The 23,989-nt window shown below is 53.2% G+C and overlaps 2 protein-coding genes across 4 annotated transcripts in view; one reads left to right on the top strand and one right to left on the bottom strand.

Annotated features, from left to right (window-relative positions):
- The window catches only part of Cacna2d4 (calcium voltage-gated channel auxiliary subunit alpha2delta 4), a 113,421-nt gene that overhangs the window by 15,925 nt on the left and 73,507 nt on the right, over positions 1 to 23,989 (bottom strand). For all 3 annotated transcript variants that reach the window (XM_085840070.1, XM_085840069.1, XM_085840068.1), the window contains one exon: positions 22,762 to 22,842. In XM_085840070.1, the coding sequence (XP_085696196.1) occupies positions 22,762 to 22,842 (81 nt within the window). The remainder of the gene's footprint in view (positions 1 to 22,761; positions 22,843 to 23,989) is intronic.
- Positions 4,573 to 20,097, top strand: Lrtm2 (leucine rich repeat transmembrane protein 2). The gene is made up of 5 exons (XM_085840071.1): positions 4,573 to 4,769; positions 10,792 to 10,999; positions 11,452 to 11,583; positions 14,241 to 14,831; positions 17,744 to 20,097. The coding sequence occupies exons 3-5, from the start codon at positions 11,517 to 11,519 to the stop codon at positions 18,196 to 18,198; spliced, it is 1,113 nt and encodes a 370-aa protein (XP_085696197.1). The 5' UTR covers positions 4,573 to 4,769; positions 10,792 to 10,999; positions 11,452 to 11,516; the 3' UTR covers positions 18,199 to 20,097.

The raw sequence follows: 23,989 nt of genomic DNA on the forward strand, positions 1-23,989 counted from the left end.
GGGGCCCGAATTTTTAATATTATTTCTTCTTAATTGTGGGTATCCTTGTATAGTTGGCAACTTCCATGTTGGATAGTCTAGTCATACAGCTGAGCTTGCAGATGAAAAAGAACTGAGGTCCTAGGAGGCCCCTCAGCCCCTGCCTCAGGATTTCTGAGGTGGGTATGGGGAGCCTCTGCGATAGGGGCAGCCAGGCTGGCTGGTCCCGGTGGCTGAAAGGGGTTGGTGGGCAGGTAGATCCATGAGGAGAAGCCATGGACATGCCATCCCCAGTGGGCATATGCTCTGTCCCAGCAAGTGTGGTGGCACTCAGCTCTCACTTGTCCCCTGCGGGTGCAGGAGCCCCCCCCCCCCCCCGTTCTGCCCTTCTCCCTTTCTCACTGAGGACTGCCCTGGGTGCTCACCACACAGAGACTTCCTTCGCCTGCAGAAACCCTTCCTGCTTCCCAGCACAAGCAGAGGGCAGCGGTGCTGATGTTGAGGGCAGTCAACCCCGTGGGATGGAAGGGAGCTTATGACTTCATCCTGGGCTCTAGTAGTCAAAGGGTCCCAGAGACTCTCCAGAATGGAACTCTCCTCTTTCTTCAGTGGCTCAGGGTGGGGCCCATGGAACCATGCAATTTCCAAGATGGAGAAGGTGCCAGTGACTCTAATAGGGAGGTCTGGAGAAGGTAGGGTTTGCTTCTACCTCAGTGAAAGTCAGGCTTCAGGGCTGGGTGAAGGGCAGACTCTTGGCAGTTCCAGCCCCAGCTCCTACGTACAAGGCCAACTGTCTACCCACTGCAGAATTCGGTATATTCTAGCCCACCCTCTACCTCTCCTTGTATTGTCTGCCTTTCAAGACTCATTCCTTCCATGGTGGTCATTTCTCTTGGTTCATCTCTGTTCTGAAGACCTTGGTTCCAGGACGCCATAACAAAATGAGTACACACTGAAAACACACACACACACACACACACACACACACACACACACACACACACACACTGCTTATTTCTGCTGCGACCACCAAGCCAACCTTCTCTTGCAATGTGCTTTTAGGGTTTCAGTTTCCTCCTCTGGCCTTTCTTTGATCCATTCTCCATATGACTACAGAGATCTCTCAGAAGGCCAGATCCCACCACTCCTTCACTTGACCCCCACCCAACCTTCCCATTTAGAGCAGAATTTAGATCCCTGCAAAGCCATGCACGAGGCAGCCTTGCTGATGTCTTTGACTTCAGCCTGAATCACTGTCTTCCTCAAACAGGTCAGTTCATTCTACTTCAGGGCATCACGTCAGACGTCTCTTTCTGGAATGCTCTTACTCTAGACCTCAGCACGGCTGGCTGGTATAATCAGATCTCAACTCTATAAAACCAGCTCAAACCTCAGCACGTGGCAGAGACTTCCTTGATCTCCCCAGATAAAGCAGCCTTCTCCATCATCATTTGCAGGCTCTCTCTCTCTCTCTCTCTCTCTCTCTCTCTCTCTCTCTCTCTCTCTCTCTCTCTCTCTCTCTCCCTTTCTTTCCCTCTCCTTCTCTCTTCCCCTCTCTCCCTCCCTCTTAACTTCTCTCCCCACCCCTCCCTGTCTCCCTCCCTCTCTCCCTTATTTGCTCTCTCCCTCTCTCTCTTGCTCTCCTCCCTTCCCCCCTCCCTCATTATTTGTTCTCTCTCCCTTTCTCCCTTGCTCTCTCTGTCTCTTCCTCTCTCTCTTCCTCACCTCCTCTCCCTTCCTCTCTCCCCTTTCCCCCATCCCTCCCCTCCCCCTTTCTCTCACTGCTGTTTTATTTTCTAAGTGAGGAGATTTGTTTATGTGGCTGATGTCTCACCGCATGGAGTGGGGTTCACAGAGGGCAAGCAGGCTGCGCTCTGACTCTAGACCTAGAGTCACATTGTCACATAACAGGGCTCAGTAAATGTTTCTTGGGCTAAGTAAATAAATGTGTCAGCACTTGACTGGGAGGCGAGTTCATGGGTGACCTCACTTCCCTGTCTGCTCAAGTTCAGACCTTCCCAGACTCCTCCTCCCCTCTGGAACACCATCTCATTAGTCACAGTGACCTGCCACCTAAGAGATTTATCTCTGTGCCCCAAGCCCTTTAGCAAGCCACTGGGAAATGAGAGATTTAAGTGAGAAACAAAGTGGATCTTCCTTCTTTCTGGTAAGAAGGGCAAGATGCTGATACAGAAGTGGGAAGGGAGCACGGACACAGAAATCTCCAGCCAGGGATCTGCCCTGCCAGAGGCTCGGATTCCTAGGCTTTGGTCCTGTCCCAGCACACCCACAGACAGAGCTCAGCCTTCAGCCAGCATCCCTGTCCTGTTGCTGTGGTAGACTCTAGGGACCAGAGGCTCTTGGCACATTCACCGAAGTGCCTGGGAGGACAGACAATCTTCCTGAGTCACCTCGGGCTACCTGTTGTGTGGCTGCATCTGCCCACAATGTTTGATGAGGAGTCGCAGGGTTGGAATGCTTGCTGAGTGGCTTTCCCGGGATCGTTAAGAGAGCTTTCCTTATGGTTGGGTCTGATTGGTCCCCATCTTAGACCTTGACCTTAGATTGTGAGGAACCTGCCAGGTGAAGGGTAAGTCTTGGATGTCTTCCCACCTGCCACAGCTTACCTGGGTCCTTCCCCTGCCTTGTCCTTCCTGCCCCAGCTGCCTTCCCATCCTGCGGTCCCTCCACAGGGACCTCCTGTGTTTTCCTCTGGGCTCATATCCTGGCAGAGCACCTCAGTAAGACCACAGGCAGCTGGGGGCCTTAACAGGGTATTCACCCTTGATCTCTGGTGCTACTTTGTGATCAGGGATGGCACTCAAACAAAGAAAAGCACACACAAACCAGTACAGCAACACACACACACACACACACACACACACACACACACACACACACACACATCTGGAGCACCAATTTTCCCCTGCTGGCCTCTGCACCTTTGTCACCTGTGTTGATCCTTCTTGGCCTCTGATTGGCTAAACAAGGACTGTGAGGGAGGGGCCTGATTTCTGCAGCTGATAGCGGTGGCCTGGAAGGTACTCAGGGAGTGCCAGCATCCTAGGATTCCTGGGGGAGGCAATTGCAGAGCTCAACCCACCTGCTTATTCTGTAAGGCAAGAACTCAGCCAGGGGTAACTGCTCAGCTGCTAACTACTTGAGAAGCAAAAGCATAGACTTAGCCAACAGGAGGGCATAGAGCTGTGGGTGATAGGGAAAGGTAAGGCAAGTTACCCCCAAACAGCTCACAATACAGGACAAAAAGCTACCACACGGACTCCTCTGTGATCAGAACCATAAAGTGGCACAGAGAAAAAAAATCCCTGTAGAGGGATGTTGGGTGTTGCTGTTAATATTACTTATATGGTGTGTGTGTGTGTGTCCATCCCAAGGACAGCCTGTGGGAGTCTCCTATCTCCATGTGGGTTCTCGGGGTTGACCCCAGGCTATTAGGATTGACAGCAAGTGCTGCTACCTGCTAGGAGAGCCATCTTGCCCCCACCCCCACCTTCCAGAGCTGAGTTTTTAAGGCAGGGATAGATCACTATGCACAGAGATCACCGTGCTCCTGAAGGGTCTGTTTTGCTGAGGCAGGAGCTGGGAGAGTGTTAGGGTAGTGGCTGGTTGCCTTGTTGAAAGGGCAGGCACAGGGAACTTCAGAGAAGATGGGGACTCTCTCAGCTCTGCTGGATTGCAGTCCTGAATCAAGGTGCGCCCAGCCCTGAATATAACCTAGAGAAAGGACCCTGAGATACATATTCATGCTGTGTTACCTACAAGCTAGACCATCTGCTGAACAGGCAGGATGTAAAGGAATGAGGCCTGTTTCAGGCTGCAGGTTAGGAAGTCCAGCTTCTCTTCTGGCTTAGCCTCTGGCTCAGCCCCGCATTGGAAGGAACACTCTTTATGCCAGTGAACCGCAATTTGTTAGACTTGCTCTGTCTTGATTGGGAGAGAGGCCTTAGACCACCAAGGCCAGCTCCTTCAGTTCCCCGTGTGCACAGAGGCACATGGTTTCTGCTTGTTGATCCTTCAGGTTGCAGCTGCCTGCTCTGACATCTCTCTCTCCCAAATAGTCCTGGCCAAGGGTGGTCACATCTACAGATTCAGCCCCTTGTCTAAAGGGCCCTCTGTTGCCTTGGCATCTCTGAGGACCCTCAGCGTTCCTCTTGTAAGAGGAACTCAGCCTTTAAGGAGCTGGCTTTTCCTTATCAGAACTGGGGTCTGACACAGGAGACAGACCTAGTGTTCCGGCAGGTCTAAGATCCAAGACAGTCAGCGGGGCTGTGGCCTGGGTCCTGTACCCCTTGGAAGGTCCTGCCTTCTAGACAGCCAGAGATGGCCGCTTGCAGGAGTCCTGGGAGGTGAGAGGAGATAAGGGTACCTCTAGTCTGGGGCAGCGGAGATTCACCCACAAACGCTCTCCTGCTGCCACAGAGCTTCGGAGGCCGGTGCGCGCGCCCGCCATCGCAGATGCGCCCCAGCTGTCACTCCGCTGCGCGCTCTCCTCCCTCCGCTTGCTTGCTGTTGAGCACGCGCGCTCTGATCCTTCTACCTCTCCCCCTCTTCGGTCTGTCTTCCTCCCGCCCTCCCTCTTTCGCTTCAGTTTGTCGCTGACCCCGCAGCCCCCTCCCCGGCAGCGGCAGCTCAGCCTGCGGGTCCGCCTCCTTCACAGGCGCTGCCCAGTCTCCCGCTGCCCTGAACCAGACCGGACATCCCTGCGTTCTGCCTGCCAAGCTGCCCGTGTCCGGCTACCTGGTCTGAGCATCAGGTCCCGGTGCAAAAAGGTGAGTTGTGAGCGGCTTCTGGGAGAGAATGGGGTTGGCGCAAAGGGCTTGGGTATGGGAACTAGGGAACACCTGTCCCTGCACGATTATCAGGGCTTTCTTCCCAGGGCAGTTGCTGAGGTGGGGTGGGGGAACCACTTAGGACCAGATAACCTGGGCAACCCAAAGGTACAGAGCATTAGGAACTCTGACTCCTCAGTGCTGGGGACATAGCGGTGTATTCTGCTAAGGAGGGGGTATGGAGGAGGGGACAGGGAGGAGAGCAGCGCTGGTGCCACATGATGGCCCCGGGTAGCATGGAAATGTCCCTGCAGCGGGAGGAGCGGCAGCTATGGGAGGGGGAGACAGCTTGGGTGTTGGAAACAGGCTGGCATTCTGAGAGGCCTGAGTAAGGGTGGAGGGTGGAGGACCCACTGAGTGAGGAGGCGCAGGCTGGACCTTTATACCAGTTGCTCTTGCTGGCCTTGCTGGCCCCGAGGTAGCTGTCCTTGGACAAGGGTGCAAAGGAGCCCTTCCTAGTTGGAATAGTCTTTGCAGTCCTGATAGAGCCTCCGTGGTGGGGGTGTGGCTGGGAGTGAAGGAGGGGTGTCTGGTCGTTCTTCCTTACAAACCCAGGCCTTGATTTTTAGCACACTAGATGGCCAAACAAGCCAGGAGCCCGAGATGCTTAGGTGGTCCACCACTGCATAATGCCCTTTGCAGCAGGTGGGCCAGACGCCTTCTGAGCCCTGGGTGCTTAGTGTAGGGGGCAGTGTACAGTGAGGTTACATTCACCTGCTGCCTGGCTCATATGGGCATGGATGGCCAACTCGGAGCAGGACACCGCTTCTCAGGAGCCCCAGGCCCATTTCATAACGCTGCATTCTGCCCAGGAATCTGCAGTTCAAATCCCTGTATGGCCGGCAGGTCTGGGACTGGGCTCTGATTGGTTGCTCTGCCTCCCACCCCCAGCTGTCTGCATTCCAGGGTGGTGGTGGGGATGTTGGCACCAGGCTGCCAGGGTTTGTTGGGCATTGCCTTGTGTGACTCAGATTGACAGGCCCACAGCTTAGATAACTACAGCAGGTGGGGGGAGGGGAAGGAGCCAGCATGTGGCGCTGGGCGGGGGAAGTCCAGCTGGTAGGGAAATCCAACATCAGCTTCCAAGCTGCCAAGAAGAGCCCAGCGCTCCCACCCCCACCTTCCCACTGCAGGAGGGCTCCGGCTCTGCCAGAAGAGGGAGACAGGAAAACCAGGCAGGACAGGCAAAGAGGCGGGCTTCTTAAGCCCCCCACCTCTCCTCCCCCAGCTGTGTTCTTTGAGGTTTGGCTAGAGGATGTGTCTGTGCTCAGGACAAGCTTACCCTAGTCTCATTTCCAAGTGCCAAGACCCAGAGTCAGGGGCTTGCTTTAGTCAGGTGGGTGGCAAAGGAAGGCGCTGGAATGGGTGATTGTGAGTGTGTGAGGCTGGGAAGAGCGGGGAGCCAGGATGAGGCTTGGGTGTGGAGTGAGTGATCTTTCTTGGCGCCTGCCCAGGGAGGCAGTTGAATGGTGGGAGCCTCCCGGGTCCTCAATGGCTTCTTCAGCGGCACAGAGCAACCCCGTGTATGTTGGGTTTCCTTCCTACTCTGCTTTCCAAGGTTTCTTTCTGTCAGAGACAGGAAGAATTTCACATGGAAAGTGGCTCAAGAAGCTGTCGGGGAGAAGACAGTGTACTGAGAGGAACCTGGAGGAAGGGCGTGTGGCTGGTCCAAGCAGAAGGATTTAGAAACTGCTTCACAGGGCAGTTTAGGGGTGACTGACAGGGGGCAGAGGTGGGGGCATTTACTAGAAGGGCCTCATGGCCAGACAAGTGACAGCAGCTCAGGGGACATTTCAGTTTCCTGTGTTCTGGGCTACCAGAAATTCCAATTGCCTAGACCAGATGTCCAGACTTCCTGGAAGTCCTCTAAGATGGGACAAGATGACTCGCAGGCCACTCACTAGCCTTGAGATTCCCTGAAGAACAAATCAGGTAGACCATGCAAGCCCTTTCTGTTTCCCCTCTGTAGGTGTATAGAGCTGGGGGCGAGGAGGGGAGGATGCAGGAGCCTTGACCCAGGAGAGACCTCCTGGGAAGATAGACACAGCAGGGCGCCCAGGAATCAGAGCCTAGGACACGCCCTGATGCATGTTGCAAACACTTGATTTGAGAGGTGCTAAGAAGGAATCTTGAGGATCCCAGGCCTGGGGTGAGGTGGGTTGTTTTTTTTTTTTTGTTTGTTTGTTTTGTTTTTTGTTTTTTGGTTTTTAGCTGAGTGTGAACCCAGATCATGGGGAGAGTAGGCCTCCATCTGTGGGAGAAACTGGAGGGCAGGTGTACTCTGTCATCCTAACCTCAATGTTCTGCAAGCAAGCAAGCAAGCAAGCCTCGCTGGCTGCTCCAAGCTGGGGGAGGGGGCAGCTCCCACACCCTATCAGTAGTGGGTGCAGCAGCCATTGGGTTAGCAGGACCACGTGGAAGCTCCAGCTGCCCCCTGCTCCTGCCTCACCTGTCTGCTGCGCCAATCCTTCACTCCCCAACTGCCTCAACACATCCCCCAGGTCCCAGCCCGGAGAGGTTTGCTGGATTTCTTCCATCCTATGGGTAGGACGGGGACAGGGCTGGTGCTTGGCTCAGATAGTGATGAGGAGATGGATGCCTTATAAACTGTAAAGTTCTATATGGATGGGGGGGCTATGTCTCTGTTTCTGAACCAGCCTTTACCTGAGGGGTAGGGCTGAGGCAGGAACTTGTGAGGGCAACTGAGTCAAAAATTTTGTGGACAGAAAACAGGTACAGGTTCAATCGACATTCTTCCATTTTCCTAACCCTTTCCATGCCTCAGTTTCCCTATGATGTTGATAAACACACCTTTCTGAACTGTATGAGGATCAAGAACACAGCATTGTGTAGCTCTCTGTCGGCGGCTGTTAGCATCTCCCCATGTTAAAGGCTTGTATGAGGCCCTGGGGTTGGTGCCCTTGTCTTGGCCTGCCTTAGGCAAGGTTAGTTAAGGTTCTGGGTGAGCTCTAGACTTATTTTTCCTTAAAATCTGCCATTTCCTGTCGCAGCTTCTCTAGGCTAACTGTATGCAGCCCATGCTGTCCCCGTTGCCTGATCTAGAGTTATACCAGCATGGCTTTCTGGGTAGCTGTCAGGCCCTGGCTCAATCTGCTGGCCTGTACTTCTCAATCTTGAATATGACCCCAAATTGCCTGGGATCTCGTTGTCTGTGTGGCACCTGAGATTTAGCATTTCTGAAGGGTTCCAGGCTAGCTGATCTGATTAGCCCATCGGAGTCAAAACTGCATGTTTCTGGTTTGGGAGGTTCAAAGGTTGGTCAGTCCTAGCTTATCAACCCTGTTCTCCAACCTGAGTCCAGGGATCCTGCTGAGCCTAGCCTTGCCCCTTTGGTCTGTTTCTGGGGATAAGGAAAAATACAGGTTAGTTCTGGGTGCAGGTTCTGCAGATGAGGGTGGGGCGGGGGTGGGGAGTGGGGATAGGGTGAGGGCCGTTTCTTTCCCTCAAGTAGGACCTCCAACTCCATTCTGCCTCCCACTCCCACAGAGTGTTAATTTATTCCAGCAGTTGGCCAGTGCCTGCTGCAGCAGCTGTCCTCTGCCTCCCAATGTAGGTCACCCCTTTCCTGAGGAGTCTCTGCGGCTCAGGGCCAGAAGGGTCTTTTGCTGGGAGGTGTGTGAGTGGACTTGGGGTGGAAAGGCTTAGGAAGCGCCCCTCCCCCACACCTCTCCAAGGATCAGGATGGCATTGACATCAATCAGAGGAGACAGATCAGCTAGCTACCTAGGCAGAGTGGGGGCGGGGCGGGGGCCAGGGGCATCTTCTCCTAGACTCCTGGCCTCTTTTCTCCAGAGGATCTCAGTCACCAGAGTCCTTTCTGTTGCTTCAGTAGACAACAAACAGCCTGGCCTGCACTGTTGGCTCACGGTCCCTGGGCATCATAAGCACTGGGGTCCTGAGGGGGGAAAATGGGAGGAAGAACCTGGGAACCTCAGGTGGAGGTCAGCCTGGAGGAGGCTTCTCCACAGCCTGTCCCACAGACATGGCCTGGGTCTCCATCGATCCTTGGACCCGAAGAATAAAAGCTGTCCTGGCTTTAAGGCTGCTTCATGGGGTTCTCAGCGGATCTTCCTTCCAGGCTGGAAGTGCCCCTGTACCTACCTGCTGGGGGTATGCGGGGACCATGAGGCATCCTTTTTCTGCCTCATGAATGATGGCAGCTAAGTGGTGCTGGAGTACTGCCAGCAAGGCATGTGTCTGTGTGTGGGTGTGCATGCATGTACGTGCCTACGTACATGCCTAGCGACTTATGTGTGGGAGTGCATGTGTGTTATGATACACTCAGTTGTGTGTCTTTGTATGGGCCTACCCCATTCTGCTTCAAGGCTGTGTCTGGGAGCCCTGTGCACACACAAGTGTCTCCCTACTAGGGCCCCTGCAGGGTGACAGCCATCAGGAAGTGGGTAAACAGCCTGACTCAGAAGCCTGTGACCCACCCTGACTGACCACGTAACCTTGGCAAGCTGGTGGTGACATCTGTGCATTTGGGTGGCTGCAGCCTGCTTGCTATTTGACAGATCCTGTGACTGTGGCTTGGCTGACGCTTCGCAGGTTAGGTATTGGAGGCACATAGCAAGAGGGAGATTGCTGTCTGAGACGGCAGGTCTGTGTGGGCATTGATGTGAGGGGCAGAGATATATAGAATAAGTGCACGGTGAACACGGCATGGAGTGAGGACCTGTCACAGCCTGCAGCAGGCTCAAGCATCTGTGGGACCGACCTCCCTTGATGGTGAAGAAGCTTACCATAAGCTCAAGGCCAGGTGGGAGCCTTTGCCAATATTCCTTATGGAATGTCATTCAATCCAACTCTGTTTCCACCCACCGACCATCAGGTTGTCACTCTTAGGGTCGGGAATCTGGGGCGGGGTTTAAGCAGTGTGTCAGAAGGAGATGGAGGGTATGGATTTGAACCCAGAGATTCTTTGCCTATGGATCTGAGCCAGAAGAGTTCTAGAAGAATGGAAGCCAAGCTACTGTAACCACTAAGTGCTGGGGCCCCCACACATGGCTTCTGCCCTCAGCCCACAGCTGTGCTGAGTTACAGCCATGCTCACCCTGCTGGATCCTTCACAACTCTTGCCTCTTAACTGGGCAGTGGGGAGGTGAAGCCAAGGCTGGCAGATGGGTACCACAGTTCCGAGCAAGTTGCTGTTGCCGGGAGCAAAGCAGAGTATCTGAGGGCCACATAGTTCATAGCAGCACAGGCCACCTCGGTGGCTTCCTGAAGGTCACTAGAGGCATGCAGTGGAGGTAGAGAATAGAGAATGCAGCTGGGCTTTGTGCCTTCAATCCCAGCACTCGGGAGGCAGAGATCTCAGAATTTGAGCCCAGCCTGATCTACCTAACAGGTTCCCAGCCAGCTTCAAATGACAAAACATCACAAAACATTGATTAAATGGGATCAGGATGGGGTCGGGGATGCAACAGGAGCATTCTCTGAACCTGAGGGAAACCTTGCTAGGTTGCTCAGGCTTCTTGACCAAATGGCCAAGCATCCAGCAGCTCCGCTCACCTCAGTGTCAGCTCCACTCGGCCACTGGCTGGAAGCTCTAGGACTAAACGGAACTCTGAGGGCTGCAACTGAAACTATACAGGAGCCATGAGCTTGGCAGTCAAGGAAGGCAAACCTGCAGCTATCCTGGGAGGAGTGGTACCAGAGAACAGGGCCCTTTGGGCCCTAACAGGGAGCTGGGGTACACCACAGCCTCCCCTATCTGACCCTTTCCTGGGAGGAGGCTGGCAGGGCACAGGTTCTGGATCAACACCTCATAGCTCTTAACCACATCTCGCAGGGTGCTAAGGAGGCCCTGGGCCCCCTTAGGGGACACTGGGTGGTGGAAGGCCCTAGAAACAGTAAGGAGCCCACTTGCTCCCTGGAAGGGTAGCCTGCTGCCTACACTCACTAGGCCTACCGCTAGTCATTTCACCCTCTCCTCCAGGTCGTTGTGTCTCTCGGGCCAGCAGCAGAAGAGCAGGAAGCCCTGATCTGCAGGAGTTATAGATCGGCCAGCTGGCAGAGGATCAAGCTTGTAATTCACCTCAAGGTGATAGTGGGCTCAGAGGCAGGGGGTGGTGCAGCAGCTCACTCCCTACCTGTCAGTAGCAGCTACAAGGGAAGGGCCTGGCCTCTGCCTCCCCACAGCTATGGTAAGCTGGGCATTGGGGAGAATGACGGGACTGGTACATCTAGGTGGAGGGGCACAGGTGGGGTCTCACTCATTTACCTAGGCGAGATGCACCTTCATTTCCTCCCCTGTGGTAAGCTTGGGGTGGTGGTGATGGTGGTGGTGGTGGTGGTGGTGCTGGTGGTGGTGGTGGTGGAGAAAGCGATATTGCAAGGGAATAATTTTTAAAGCCCCCCAGAGTGCAAAGAGGCCTCAGGGGAGTGAGGGAAAGACAGCGGGTGTAGGGGACTGAGCTGGGGTTCAGCTGGCAGTTCTTGTGCCTTCCAGCCCACTTCTAGGACTGCTAGATCCTCTTGACCCCCTTCTTGCAGGAGCAACAGGAGAGGGGGTGAAGAATTGTAAAGAGACACCTAGGCCTTGTCCCTGACCCCTGAGCTGGAACGGGCTCCAAATGCTTTGCTCTCTCTCTCTCAGGACTGACACGTGGTACATGCTGAGGGGGCTCTCTCTCCAGAGCTGCGGAGAGTGTGGGTTTCACCATGTTGGCACCAGGCGGTGGCCCAGAGCAGAGGAGCAAGCTTGTCCTGCAATGGAGGCAGGTCTCCTGTGAGTATGTGCTCAGCATGGGGGTGGGGGTGTGTGTGCATCTGACAGGGTGACAACATGATGTCTGGACCATCCTGAATGCCTGGGGCTTTGCTTTGGAGGCCTAGACTCATGTTAACCAAAGAGAGTCCATGCAGAGTGCTTTCCAGAGGCTGGGAGGAGGCTGAACAGCTGGCTCTGCCCCATGCGTCTCCTTCCCTGGCAGTCACAAGCCAAGAGTTCTGTAGGAGAGCCACCCAGCTTCACTCCTTTATACTGGGATCTGCAATGTGTGCAGCGGGTGTGGAGAAATCAGCCCCAGGAGGGTCGCAGGGCCAGCCAGCCTCGGCTGTAAGAAAGCTACCTTCTCATATGGCCTCAGCCATCTTGCCTGCTGGATGAAGCCAGAGGTCCCAGCGGGATCTGTATGCTGCAGAGTTCCCAGCTCTGTAGCGGCACTAGGGAGCTCTTAGGGGGCAGCATTGGGAGAAGGAGTCATAGGGACTGGATCCATCACTCCCTCTACACACAGAACACCGAGGCAACGGCTCTAGTGAAAGCAGCCTTGTCCAGGAACATCCTCTTCAAAGGGACAAGGTCAGTCATGGCTGGTTTGCCCATGGCTACACAGTAAGAAGTGAGAAATGGCCAAAGGGACATTGCTCCACCTGACCTCCTCTGGCCTTCGGTCCAGTTGCCCTGACAGGGAGCTGTCTGAATTATTCACCAGGTGAATGGCTGATCCGGGGGCTCATATCCCTTTCATCCTGGGATCACTCCGACACCTCTCAGTGCAGGAGTAAGTTTTCCTGTCACTAGAGCTTTGGTGCAAGTCTGAATTTGGTGATGGGGAGTGGGGGTGGAAATGAGGGGTGAGGGGGTTGTTTTCTCCCTATCCAGCTGCTAGTTTATCCACCAGAAAGCACATGGAGTGTGGCTCTTGCTTCTTAAGGGGTCCATCTCTTTTCCTCCTCTCTCCCTTCTTCCCCTCTCCTCCCTCTCCCCCCTATCCTTCCCTCCTGTCTCCTCTACTCCTTGGTTTCTCCTTTCTCTCTTTCTCTTCCTCCTCCCATGCTCCTTCCATGCCTTCTTTCAGTTTCTTTAGATAGTTGTTACACCGCCCAGGCTAGTCTCAAACAGTGATCTTGCCACAGCCTCCTTCCTAAGTGCTGAAGACGGATGTGTGCATCACACTCTTTGAGAGTAAAACATAAAGCATGTATGCACATAAAACCGTGTTTGTCATATGTGCATGTGCATGCATGTGTGTGTACATGTGTGCATGTGTGTGTACATGTGTGCATGTGTGTGTATATGTGTTTGTGTGTGTGTGCACATAAAACTGTGTGTGCATGTGTGTGTGCATAAAACAGTATGTGCACTGTATGTGTGTTATGGGACAGGCTGACCCTGTAGATGGGCTCAGAGGGGTTGGAGGTCATTTCGGGTGGCCTCAGGTAGCAGGGAAAGGTGACTGTATAACTAAGTTGTGCTCATTTTCCACCAAGAATAAAGTAGCTCAGGTGTCGGCCTCACAGTGTCTCCTTCACTGTCATTAATCCCACATGAAAGGGCAGGGAGAGTGTCATCTTGTCCTCCCTCAAACACTGCCCTCTGGGACTTCAGATGACCAGACACCCACCAGACAGACTGGAGACTGTCTCATCTTGGTGCCCTGGTTGGGTTGGCTGCTGGCCATCTGAGTAGGGCCAGCTGGGAGGCGACTGGCTTGAACCGCCTCAGTTCTCCATCTGGAGACTCTCCTCCGGACTCTGGGTTGGTGTAACAGAGACAGAACTGTGTGATCTTAGTCTCCCAGGTTCCCGGAAAGGCGGGCCTCTCTGGCACTTGGGGCAGTGGGACTGACTACAGGGCCACCGACAGAAAGGGCTGTTTTCCAGGGCTTACTTCCAGCAGCTGTCCCAGAGCTGGACCCACATATTCTGCTCAGAAGGGTCTTGGGGAAAAAAAAAAAACTGGACATGGCAGGAATCCAGTTACTTGATCCACCTAGAAATGCTACCTTGCCTCTAAGGACAGGATGGGCCTGGCAGCCTCAGAGTTCAAGTGCAGATGGAGCCACTGTTGGTCAGACTTCTAGTGTTGTAAGCTGTGTGGTTTACTGTGTCTTATCATAATGCTCCAATGCAGGTCCTAGCTGGGCCTTCGTCCCACCTTAGACATCGGGATCTGATAAATGGGCAGCATTTATGATACCGCAGGGGACACTCTGGACTCCCCTTTCATGACCAAAGCACATCTCAGTGTGATGTGGCTTCAGGTGGGGGTGAGGTTCCCATGGGAAGGACCCAGCCTTGTGGTCACAGACTGAAAAAGTTTCCCTGATATTCTAAGATTGTATATTTATAAACAGTTGGGGCATTAGGACATCTCAGTTCTGTGACATGTGAGCAGGAACTGAGGACCTGTACGGCTTATCTAGGCTACTCTACTGACACAAGTGACTTTTTGGTCACAGTGTGATGCCACTCATGTTTAACATGAGTGTTTCAGGTTCCTAAGCACCTTCCTGTGTGGTCAATAAATATCTGTGAACTGACTGTAGCTTGTGCCAAAGGAGAAGGGGCCAGGAAGGCACTTGGGTGTGAGCTGGTAGGGGGAAACTGAGGCAGGGGAGTCCAATAGCCTGTTACTCTCTCCTCCTGACTCCTCCCTAGGGATCACCTGCTGGATTGCCTTGTGTGCTGTGGAGGTGCTCCCTGCCTGCCCCTTCTCCTGCACATGTGACAGTCGCAGCTTGGAGGTGGACTGCAGTGGCCTGGGTCTCACCACTGTACCTCCGGATGTGCCCGCGGCCACCCAAAGCCTTTTGCTCCTGAACAATAAGCTGAGTGCCCTACCAAGCTGGGCATTCGCCAACCTGTCCAACCTGCAGCGACTGGACCTGTCCAACAACTTTCTTGACCAGCTCCCCCGGTCCATTTTCGAGGATTTGGTCAATCTGACAGAGCTCCAGCTTCGGAATAACAGCATCAGGACCCTGGACAGGGACCTGCTCCAGCGCTCCCCACTACTTCGACATCTGGATTTGTCTATCAACGGCTTGGCCCAGCTGCCCCCGGGGCTTTTTGATGGGCTCCTGGCTCTACGCTCCTTGTCCCTCCGCTCCAATCGTCTGCAGAGCCTGGACCGGCTGACGTTCGAGCCCCTGGCAAGCCTGCAGCTGCTTCAGGTCGGGGACAACCCGTGGGAGTGTGACTGCAACCTTCGGGAGTTCAAACACTGGCTGGAGTGGTTCTCCTACAGAGGTGAGCCCTACATGCCACAGGCAAGAGGGGAGCTGGGAGGAGGGCAGGGGAGAGGAGAGCTACAGCCCCCTACTCCAAACATCGCCACTTCCTGCAGTCAGAGGAAGCCAGGTGCCGCTCATCTATGCCTATTAAGACTCTTTAAAGGCGTTTGCCTCCCTTTCCTTAGGTTTCATATGGGAACTTAAAGACACATGACAGATGCTTTTTCAATGCTCTCTATCCCGCCTGTATGCCTCTGAGCTTCCCTGGCAGGACGGGAAGAGGAACAATCACCCTTCCCGGGAATAATAAGGTCACCTGCCTCTTACGTGAGTGCAGAATGTAACCGAAACCCAGACACAACCATTTTCCCTGTGAAGGTGATGTTAGCTTCCAGTCCCAAGAACATTTGACTGAAGACTTAATAATAAGCAGACGAATGGTCTGAGTTTTTCTTTCTTATCCTTCCTTTTAAAAACTTATTATTTATTTATTTGCACACGTCTGCTTAAGCGTCACGCCACAGAGCGCGTGTGATGGTCAGAGGGCAGCTTTAGGGGTTGGTTCTCTCCTTCTACCAGGTAGGCTCCAGGGATGTAACTCAGGCCACCAGGACTGTCACATGTCAGTGGTTTTACCCGCTGTGCTGTCTTGGTGCTCTTCTTGGTGTTAGCTCAGAGCCTGACTCTGGACCCAGGCTTGGAACTCACTTTGTATTCTAAGTTAAACAACCTCTGTGAGGTTGCAACACCCCTGATCTCTCCCCCAACTGTAAAAATGTTTTATCTATTTACTTTATGTGTATGCGTGTATGTCCAAGTGTATTACATACATCACATGCATGCAGTGCCCGCAGAGACCAGCAGAGGGCGCCCCCTGGAACTAAAGTTATAGGCAGCTGTCAGCTACCCAGTACCCAGCTGTGGGTGCTGGGAATCGAACTGGCTCCTCAAAAGAACAGCAAGCACTCTTACCCGCTGAGCCATCTTTCCAGCTCCTTCTTTCTTTAAGCTGAGAACGTTCTATAATGAACAAGTGAGCTAATCAAATGAGTGCTTAGCCAGGCTCATACCTGTAATCCCAGCACTTGAGAAGTAGAAGCAGGGATCAGGAGTTCAAGGGCTTGCCTGGACTACCAGAGACTGTGTCTACACATAGATAAATAAATAAGTGAATAAATAAGAAAAGAGGAGATGGGATGGAGTGGGAGGGGGTGTAAATCAGTACAGTGCTGAGAAGGGCCAGATCTTGTTTGAATTTTAGCCCTGCCACCTACTAGCTGTGTGATCTTGAGAAGTTAATTAACATCTCTGTGGTATATCTGTCAACGGGAGAAAGGCCAATTGTGAGAATTAAATAGGGCAGTGCCTACGAGGTGGTTTGAAAAGTGCCCAGCATAAAGAAAGGCCTTGTGCAGTGGAACGCTGATTCGCTTGCGCCCTTGCTCATTTGTATTCATAACGTCGAGAGCATCCAGAAAGACACAGTCAGTGGCTAGCACAAGGCAGCTGTTGGGTGTATGTGGAATTAACAAATCAGCACTAACGTTCTGAGAATAACACAATGCTCTCCCTCACTCTCACCTCATTCATTTCCTACCCAGCCACTAACTCAACATTTCCATGCGGCTCCAATGCATTAATTAAAAACACTTTACAAACTAGAAAGCACTTTGAGATGTTAGTCACTGTGATGATGCTGACTCTGGAAGTGGAGAAATGATTAATGCTGTTGTCTAGCTTCCAGTTTACAGATACCTCCTTGTGCATATTATCTACTTTAATCTCTCAAGCAGCTAATCGAAATAGATATCCCCACTTAGCGGCTAAGAATCTGGAGATGCAGACATAATTCAATACTTGAGTTAAATAATTTTCAGGTGACAACACAGACAGGATTCAACCTCGGGTCTCTGGCCCAGGAAAATGAGGTCACTCCCGTCTCACTCTGAAGCTCTCTGCCCCTCTAACCAAAGGTGGTCATGATTACATGATCACTGGTATTGGTCTCAGGGCACATCCTTGCCTGTAACATAGCAGGCAGGAACCAGTTTCGCAGATCCAGTCTTCAACCTTGCACTCCTTAAAAAACCCAACCCAACCCAACCCAGATGTTGGCATCAGCATCCAAGCATCCTACACTAAGATGGGTGTCTTTGTGAGATTGGACTTGAGGCCTCTGCACTGGGAGAGGGAGCTCTCTTACCTTACCCACCTAGGTACTGATACTCCTCCTCTGCCCTGCTCGGTCTGCCCAGTGTCATGAGGGTGGTTTGGTGGACTGTCTAAACACCACAATCAACTCCAGTCTCCTGTGTCTCCAGGGTTTGCTCCCTAGATGTCTCTGTGCTGGTACACCTGACAAACCCAGGAAGATCCCATGCCCTCCTCTGGGTGTTCACAGGCCACCAAAGCCCTGTGTGGGGGAGCAGATGAGGCTGTGGCTTTGGCTTTCGTTCTCTTTCTGAGAAGGGACACAGGCCACTGCTTGTGTTGACAACAGTGGCAAGGGTTCACAGACATCAGTGAGCAGCCAGGTTTTAGGCAGAGAAGTAGATATACAGTTTGGGCAGGGTCATGGCATGAAGTACCAAAGCCATGTCCTGAGCATGCTCCCAGCTGTTACTGCTGTAGGTCAGTGTGACCTTGGAAGGACAGGCTTGAATGAGAAGGGTAGGGGATTCTCTGTGAAATAAAAGTAACGGTAATGTCCATTTTCAATGCTTTTGGCAGCTGTGGTGGCCTCCTCTACAGCACAGTGATTTATAGGTGCTAGTTCCTGCCTGCTCTTACTCTCCCATAATCAGGAATGACTACATTATTGGCAGGACTGTTCCTTTTGTGCCTTCCATTTGGAGGTCTGGTGGGGAGGGGAGGTCACCCCAGTTCTAGCTGCTTGTTCACCTCCTCTTTTTTTCCCCCTGGATGCAGGGGGTCGCCTGGATCAGCTTGCCTGTACTCTACCCAAGGAGTTAAGGGGGAAGGACATGCGTGCGGTCCCCATGGAGATGTTTAACTACTGTTCCCAGCTAGAGGATGAGAACAACTCTGCTGGGCTGGATGCTCCAGGACCACCATGCACCAAGGCCAGCCCGGAGCCTCCTAAACCTAAGCCTGGGGCTGAGCCTGAGCCCGAACCCAGCACTGCCTGCCCACAGAAGCAGAGGTACCGGCCTGTGAGTGTGCGGCGAGCCATTGGCACAGTGATCATCGCCGGGGTCGTGTGTGGCATTGTCTGCATCATGATGGTGGTGGCCGCTGCTTACGGCTGCATCTACGCGTCTCTCATGGCCAAGTACCACCGTGAGCTCAAGAAGCGCCAGCCGCTGATGGGGGACCCCGAGGGTGAGCATGAAGATCAGAAGCAGATCTCGTCTGTGGCATGAGAGCTGTCTGTCTGGCCCAGGTAGGACAGCAAGGAGACTCCATGGGACTGCTACCAAAAGGGCTGCCCTTCCCTCCATCACAGGCCCCATCTCAGCCTGACACTGGGACTGCCTCCCTCAGCTCCCTCGTCCCAATCTCTTTCCAAGTTTCCCAGAGGCTTCCCTCGGGCCAAAGGTTCCCGTGGAAGGCCTTCTCTGGGCCTCTTGTCTTTGGAACCCCTGAGCCTCGCTGTAGGCTTCTGTCCACAGGGAGCAAAGAACCTACTCTAGAGACATCATCTGCACTGAGCACTTCCCTCCTGCCCAGGGCTGCCACAGCTGGTGACTCTCCCTACCTCTTTCTCATTCCCACTTCAGTCTGCATTAGGGCCTGGGAGGGAGGGACAGGAGGCCCAAAGGTAGATTTCTGTGACTCCTTTTAAAGCCAGAAAGATGTCTCAAGTCCTTTGCAATGTGAAGCTTGTCCAGTTTAGCCAATGTGAAACCACCCCAGTCCTGTGATCTGGGTCCAATGTTTAGAAAAACCAAAGTGGCTATAATGTCCCCCTTGGGTGGATGTCATTATGTCCCTTTATTGGCTATAGACTCCTCTGACTACATTGCTCCAGGTTTACGAATTCTATCCATACTTTTTGTTCTAGCGTGAGGTTTTGAGACAGGGCCTTACTCTATATACTAATTCACTGTCAGGCAGGGCATCATTATAATGTTCCCACAGATCAAAGCCACACACACATACACACACACATCATGAGAACTTGGGGCAGAGGCCTGCTATCCCCTGAGCCTGGAGGCCACAGCCCCTCTTACTTCCTGACTACAGTCTTCCCATGTCATCAGGGGTTGGGTCCTGGATGACAACACAGGGATCCTTTGAGACCTCTTAAGTGGGCCAAAGTATGCAGCTGGAGAAATTGCATTGTCCTGGCAGCCCTAGCACCTCTCTTGCTAGGTTTACCAGAGGTGTGCGAGTATGAATGACAGGTTCCAGGCGACTGAGAGCTCTGTTGCAGACCCCCAGGCATGCCTGGGAGCCTCTTCCCTGCAGGTTCCAGGTACACCCAGCAGTTTCTACCCCTGCAGCCTGGCTTCTCCTGTCTCCTCTGTCATCTGCATCATTTGTGCATGACCTCAGAGGCTGGGTCTGGGCTGTGCTCTGAGATTGGTGTCTCACCTTAAGGAAAGCAGATGTCAGGCAGTAAGTCCTTGAGAAGGCTGGCTGCCTTCAACACGTCCCCGACAGACTGCAGGAACAGGGACAGGATGGCTACATTCTGTTCAGAGTTCTTGGCGATGGGGCTTTCTTTTCCAGGGGTTCATCGACTCTGCCTGGTTTCCTGGGAGTGTGCAATCGCACCTGGACTACCCAGGCTAAAAAATGGCTGCAGTCCTATCTGGTTTGGAGATTCTTGCCCCTGGGCTGTGCACATTTTCAAGGTCACTGCCCTCTGTTCTAAACTGTCCCCTCCTTAGAGATTAGATACCTCTGTAGGAGATGCCAGACTGATATCTTGCCCTGGGAAGGTCTTGGTAGTAGCCAGGTACACACTTAGGCACTGACTATACACCTATGAGGGCCTCAGGGCAGCCTCTCAGCCCTCCTTCTTGTCCTCGGCCACCTATTCGACTAGCAGGGGTGAGTACTGGGAGTCTCAGAAGAGCCTCCAAGGTTGTTCTCTGGCAGGTAGACAGAGAGCACTGGCTGCTGTTCAGGATCACAGGATCCTCTAGGCTGGGCCACAGTCTTCCTTCCTCTTTTGGCTGGTGGGCCAATCCCAGAGCTGGGATTTTCTAAGGGCCTGGGGGAGGGAGGGTGTTGTCAGTGGTGATATCTTTAGCCTGAGACAGAAGATTTTTAAAGGCAAAATTATATTTCTGGTTTGTCGTTTCAGAAGACCAATAAAGACTATTTTCCTATGTATTCCCTTGCTTCATTGGGTGGGAAGGGATGTGGGCAGTGGAAGAGTGGTGCCCTGTCTCCCTGCTGTGCCAGGCGGCCAAGCCATGTGTGTCACCCTGATGCAGAGAGTCCTATGTGACAGATGGGTCCCCTGCCCAGTAGCCAGGACCTCAGGGCTGGGAGGGACATGAGAGCATTATCTTGGGTGTGAATTGGCTCAGGACAAGGGTGATAAAGCACTGGGCAGGGCTGGGCTGGGATTTAAAGCCTCTCCATGCTCCTGCCTTACAGTAACAAATGTGGGCCTCAGGGCAGAGTGAAGCTTGCACAGCAGAGGTGAGCAGACTCTGCTAGACATCTGGGGTCTGTGCAGGATTGTCGGGGCGGGTGTGTGTGTGCTGGTCTCAGTGAATTAATGCCTGCCACCTTGGTCTTTTAGGATTGGCTACATAAGCACCCCACATGTAGGTTTATAACTATGCCCCTTCAGCCTGTAGGAAGCTAGAATTAGGACCCGGAAAGCTGGGGGTGCAGCACTGAAGACGGGGAGAACAAGAAAGCCTGGCCTCTGGATTGCTGGTCCAGCCCAGGAGGAAAAGCTTGGTTCCCTGTGGCCTTATCATCTCCAGGGCAGGACTGGCCTCTAGCCCTGTGCCTCTGAAGTCTCTTGGCCTTCAGAGACTCACATGGAGCCTTCACCTTGGGAGCTTTCTTGGAATGGCAACTCACTAAGGCAGGAACAGACCCCAGGGAGATGTGAACCCCCCAGGGTACACAAAGCTATGCAGCCAGAGAGCCTCTTTTCCTAGGTGTGGTCAGAGCTAGGGTCACCCTCCTCTAGTCTCTCTATAGCAGAGCCATATCTGCTCTCCCCTGAACCCCCTGCAGGAGCAGGACAGGACAGCACAGCGCAGCACACATTGTGAGACACACAGAGGGCAACAGTCCTGTCTATCCAGACTCATAAGGTGTCTCAAGTCCCTCCAGACAGCAGGACAGGCCTGGCACAGCTCCTGCCTAGACACTGTGCACCACGGCTGCCTGCTCTGGAGAGTACCCAAGGCCCCAGCTTCCAGATACAGCAGACACACCACCTACCCCCTCCTTGAGGTGAAGGTCCCAGCTGGTCCCAGGGTCAGGGAGGTCATTCGGGGGTGGGAGTGGGGGTGGGGGTGGGGTTAGGGGTGGGGATGGGGGGGGAACTAGGGAAAGGAGGATACAGAATGGGATGCAGATGAACTCACAGCATCAGGTCTCCAGCGCCTCATGCTTTTCCTGTCACAACCGTGCACCCCGAGCGGGCAAGCATCACGGGGACTGTCTGAAGGAGTTCAACTCGAGGCACTGGGACATGGTTTCTATGGCAACCCCTCCTGGCTCTAACTCAGCTCTGAGTTAAAAATTATATCAGGTAATTGGAGAGTGTGGGGAAGCACAGGCAGCAGGCTGGCCTCACAGTCCTCACCTTCCCTAGGTATTCAAGGTAGAGGGACTGAGAAGAAGGCCACCTCCAGGCAGCACGAGGTAGCCACAGGTCTTTGGGGACCAAACCACAGGAGGATTCTAGGGAGAGAGGTGGGCATCACTTCTGACCTGGGATTAGTACGCCACGGGCTCTGGAAGGATTGTGCTGTGAGGAGCTTCTGGGATGTAATACATCGCTTTGTAAGGTGCCAGAGGGAGGCACCTTACAACATGCTAGAGATGCTGAGGTGGGCATGTCACTGAGCATCCTGCCCTTACCTCAGTTCAGAGGAGGATACACAGGAACCCTGACTCTGGATTAGCACATGCTCTGTGAAGAAACTCAGGCCTTCTGCTCTTGTACCTCCCTGCTAGATGCTTACAGCCTTGGCAAGAGGCCAGGGCCCTGCAGGCCTCTGAACTCCCATCTCACCAGGCCCCTTGAGTGTGACAGACAAATGCCTGGTACCCCTGATCCACCAGGTTGAGTAACCATTGGACTGCACAGCTTCTTGAGGAACGTGGAGGGCATGAACACAGGCCCAAACAATAAGAAACAGATGCCACGGGCTGACCAAGCCACCAAGAACCTGCAAAGTCAGACCAAGCTTATGAGGGCCACTGGATGCTCTCCTTAAAACCTAGGCAACAGGATTGACTCTAGGTCCCAAAGGGAGCTGGTCTGAGTCCAGGTTCTGCCTTTCTTACGTGAGACTTTGGACGAATAACTTATCCATGCCTCAGTTTCTATGTCTGTCACATGGTCTCCCTTGGTCATCTCGGGTTCCAGGTAGAAGTAGAGTCACGAGTTCAGGTCTAGAGCTCAAGGTAACATCTTAGGGAAGCAATGTCCCAGGGACAGGATGGCCGTCTAGATTGTTCCTGTCCTCTGTGACCTTGAGCAGGTCTCTTTACCTCTCTGGGCTGTATTTTACCCCATGAATCTTTTTTGGTTTTATGGTTTTATAAACAAAATGACATAAGCATCCACTTCCTTCCCCTAGCATTTCTCTTGGGAAAAATTTAGAGTCCCTATATCCAGGGCACCTTTATTCTTCCTTCCTGTATGCGTGGTGTTGGGGATGAAATGGCCTCAGGCCAGCTAGACAGGTGCTCTAGCTGAGCCAGCCCCACCCTGCCAGCCTTCACCACGACATTGCCTCATAGCTCCCACCACAGCAGTTCAGGACTGCTCTTACCTGCTGCAATGGCCGTCTTCCCATCCACGGTCACAGTTACTGCTGTGCTGGCCCTTACAGCCACTGGCTTGCCTGGGCTATCTGGAAAAATGAGAATTATTGTTACTCTTGGCACCTGCAGAGATGGGTCGGGGGTTGAGCCTATCTCTTGGAATTCAGGGCAAATAGGAATGCCAGGATTAGCTATCCCTGGAAAAGGTGAGGTGGGAGGAGGAAGGGTCCTGTGGCTGTCATGGGTTACAGCTATCTACCACCTGACAGTCCTTTGCCGTCCCTGCATCTGAACAAATCTGAACCTGCCAGATCAACCATTAGTCTCTGCCAGCCTAAGCCAAGAGATACCAGCACCACAGCGACACCATGATTTTGCTCATCTCATTTGCAAACCTGCCTACCTGCTCTCCTGCTTAGCTCTCCCTTGCAGTGGCAGCAGGACCCTGCCACGGCCTGTTCTCCTGTGTGCATCTTACCCATAGGGGGCTCTGATCCAGTTGGTATTTCTGTTGCTGTAATAAACACAACCAAAAGCAATGTAGGGAGGGAAGGGAAGCCAGGGCAGGGAGACAAGGCAGGAACTATGGAGTGACGCTGGCTATGGAGCTTGCTTTCTAGATCACCCTGTGTCACCCTGGATCATGCTCAGCCTGCTTCTTTATACAGCTCAGGACCTCCTGTCCAGGGATGGAACTGGCCATAGTCCTCCTATCCTTAACAATCAAGACTGTGCCACAGGCTAATATGGCCAAGGCAACTCTAAGTTGGGGTTCCCTGCCCTCTTGCTGGGTGACTGTGCTGTTGAGTTGACAACAAATGCACTTTATATTAAAGGGCAGGCTGTTGGCATCCTAGGCCTGGGTGGTGGGTGACCCTGCCTTGCCATTATTAGTCACAGAAAGTGACAGTGGTAGTGCTGCTCAGGAGCCAGATACAATGGATGAGCCACCCCAGCAGCCAGGATGGCATCTGACACATCTACAAGGCTTCATGGGTCCTAGTTGGTGGTGCCCAACTCACCACCATGATGACTTCCTTTTTCATTGCTGCCCTTCAGAGGGTGGTTTCAGCTCTACATGAGGGTAGCTTTCCGGCAGACTACTGTCGGACCTCTGGCTTCTATCCACCCGTGTCCTTGAGCCAGTTTCCCAAAGGCCTCTAGTCTATAGGTCAGACTCCATTACATAGTCCAAGACTGTGTACTATCCTGTTCTGTCACACTACCTGTGATAAC

Source organism: Mus caroli, unplaced genomic scaffold, assembly GCF_978045245.1.
Source record: "Mus caroli unplaced genomic scaffold, Mus_caroli_1 scaffold_7, whole genome shotgun sequence".
Classification (NCBI taxonomy): domain Eukaryota; kingdom Metazoa; phylum Chordata; class Mammalia; order Rodentia; family Muridae; genus Mus; species Mus caroli.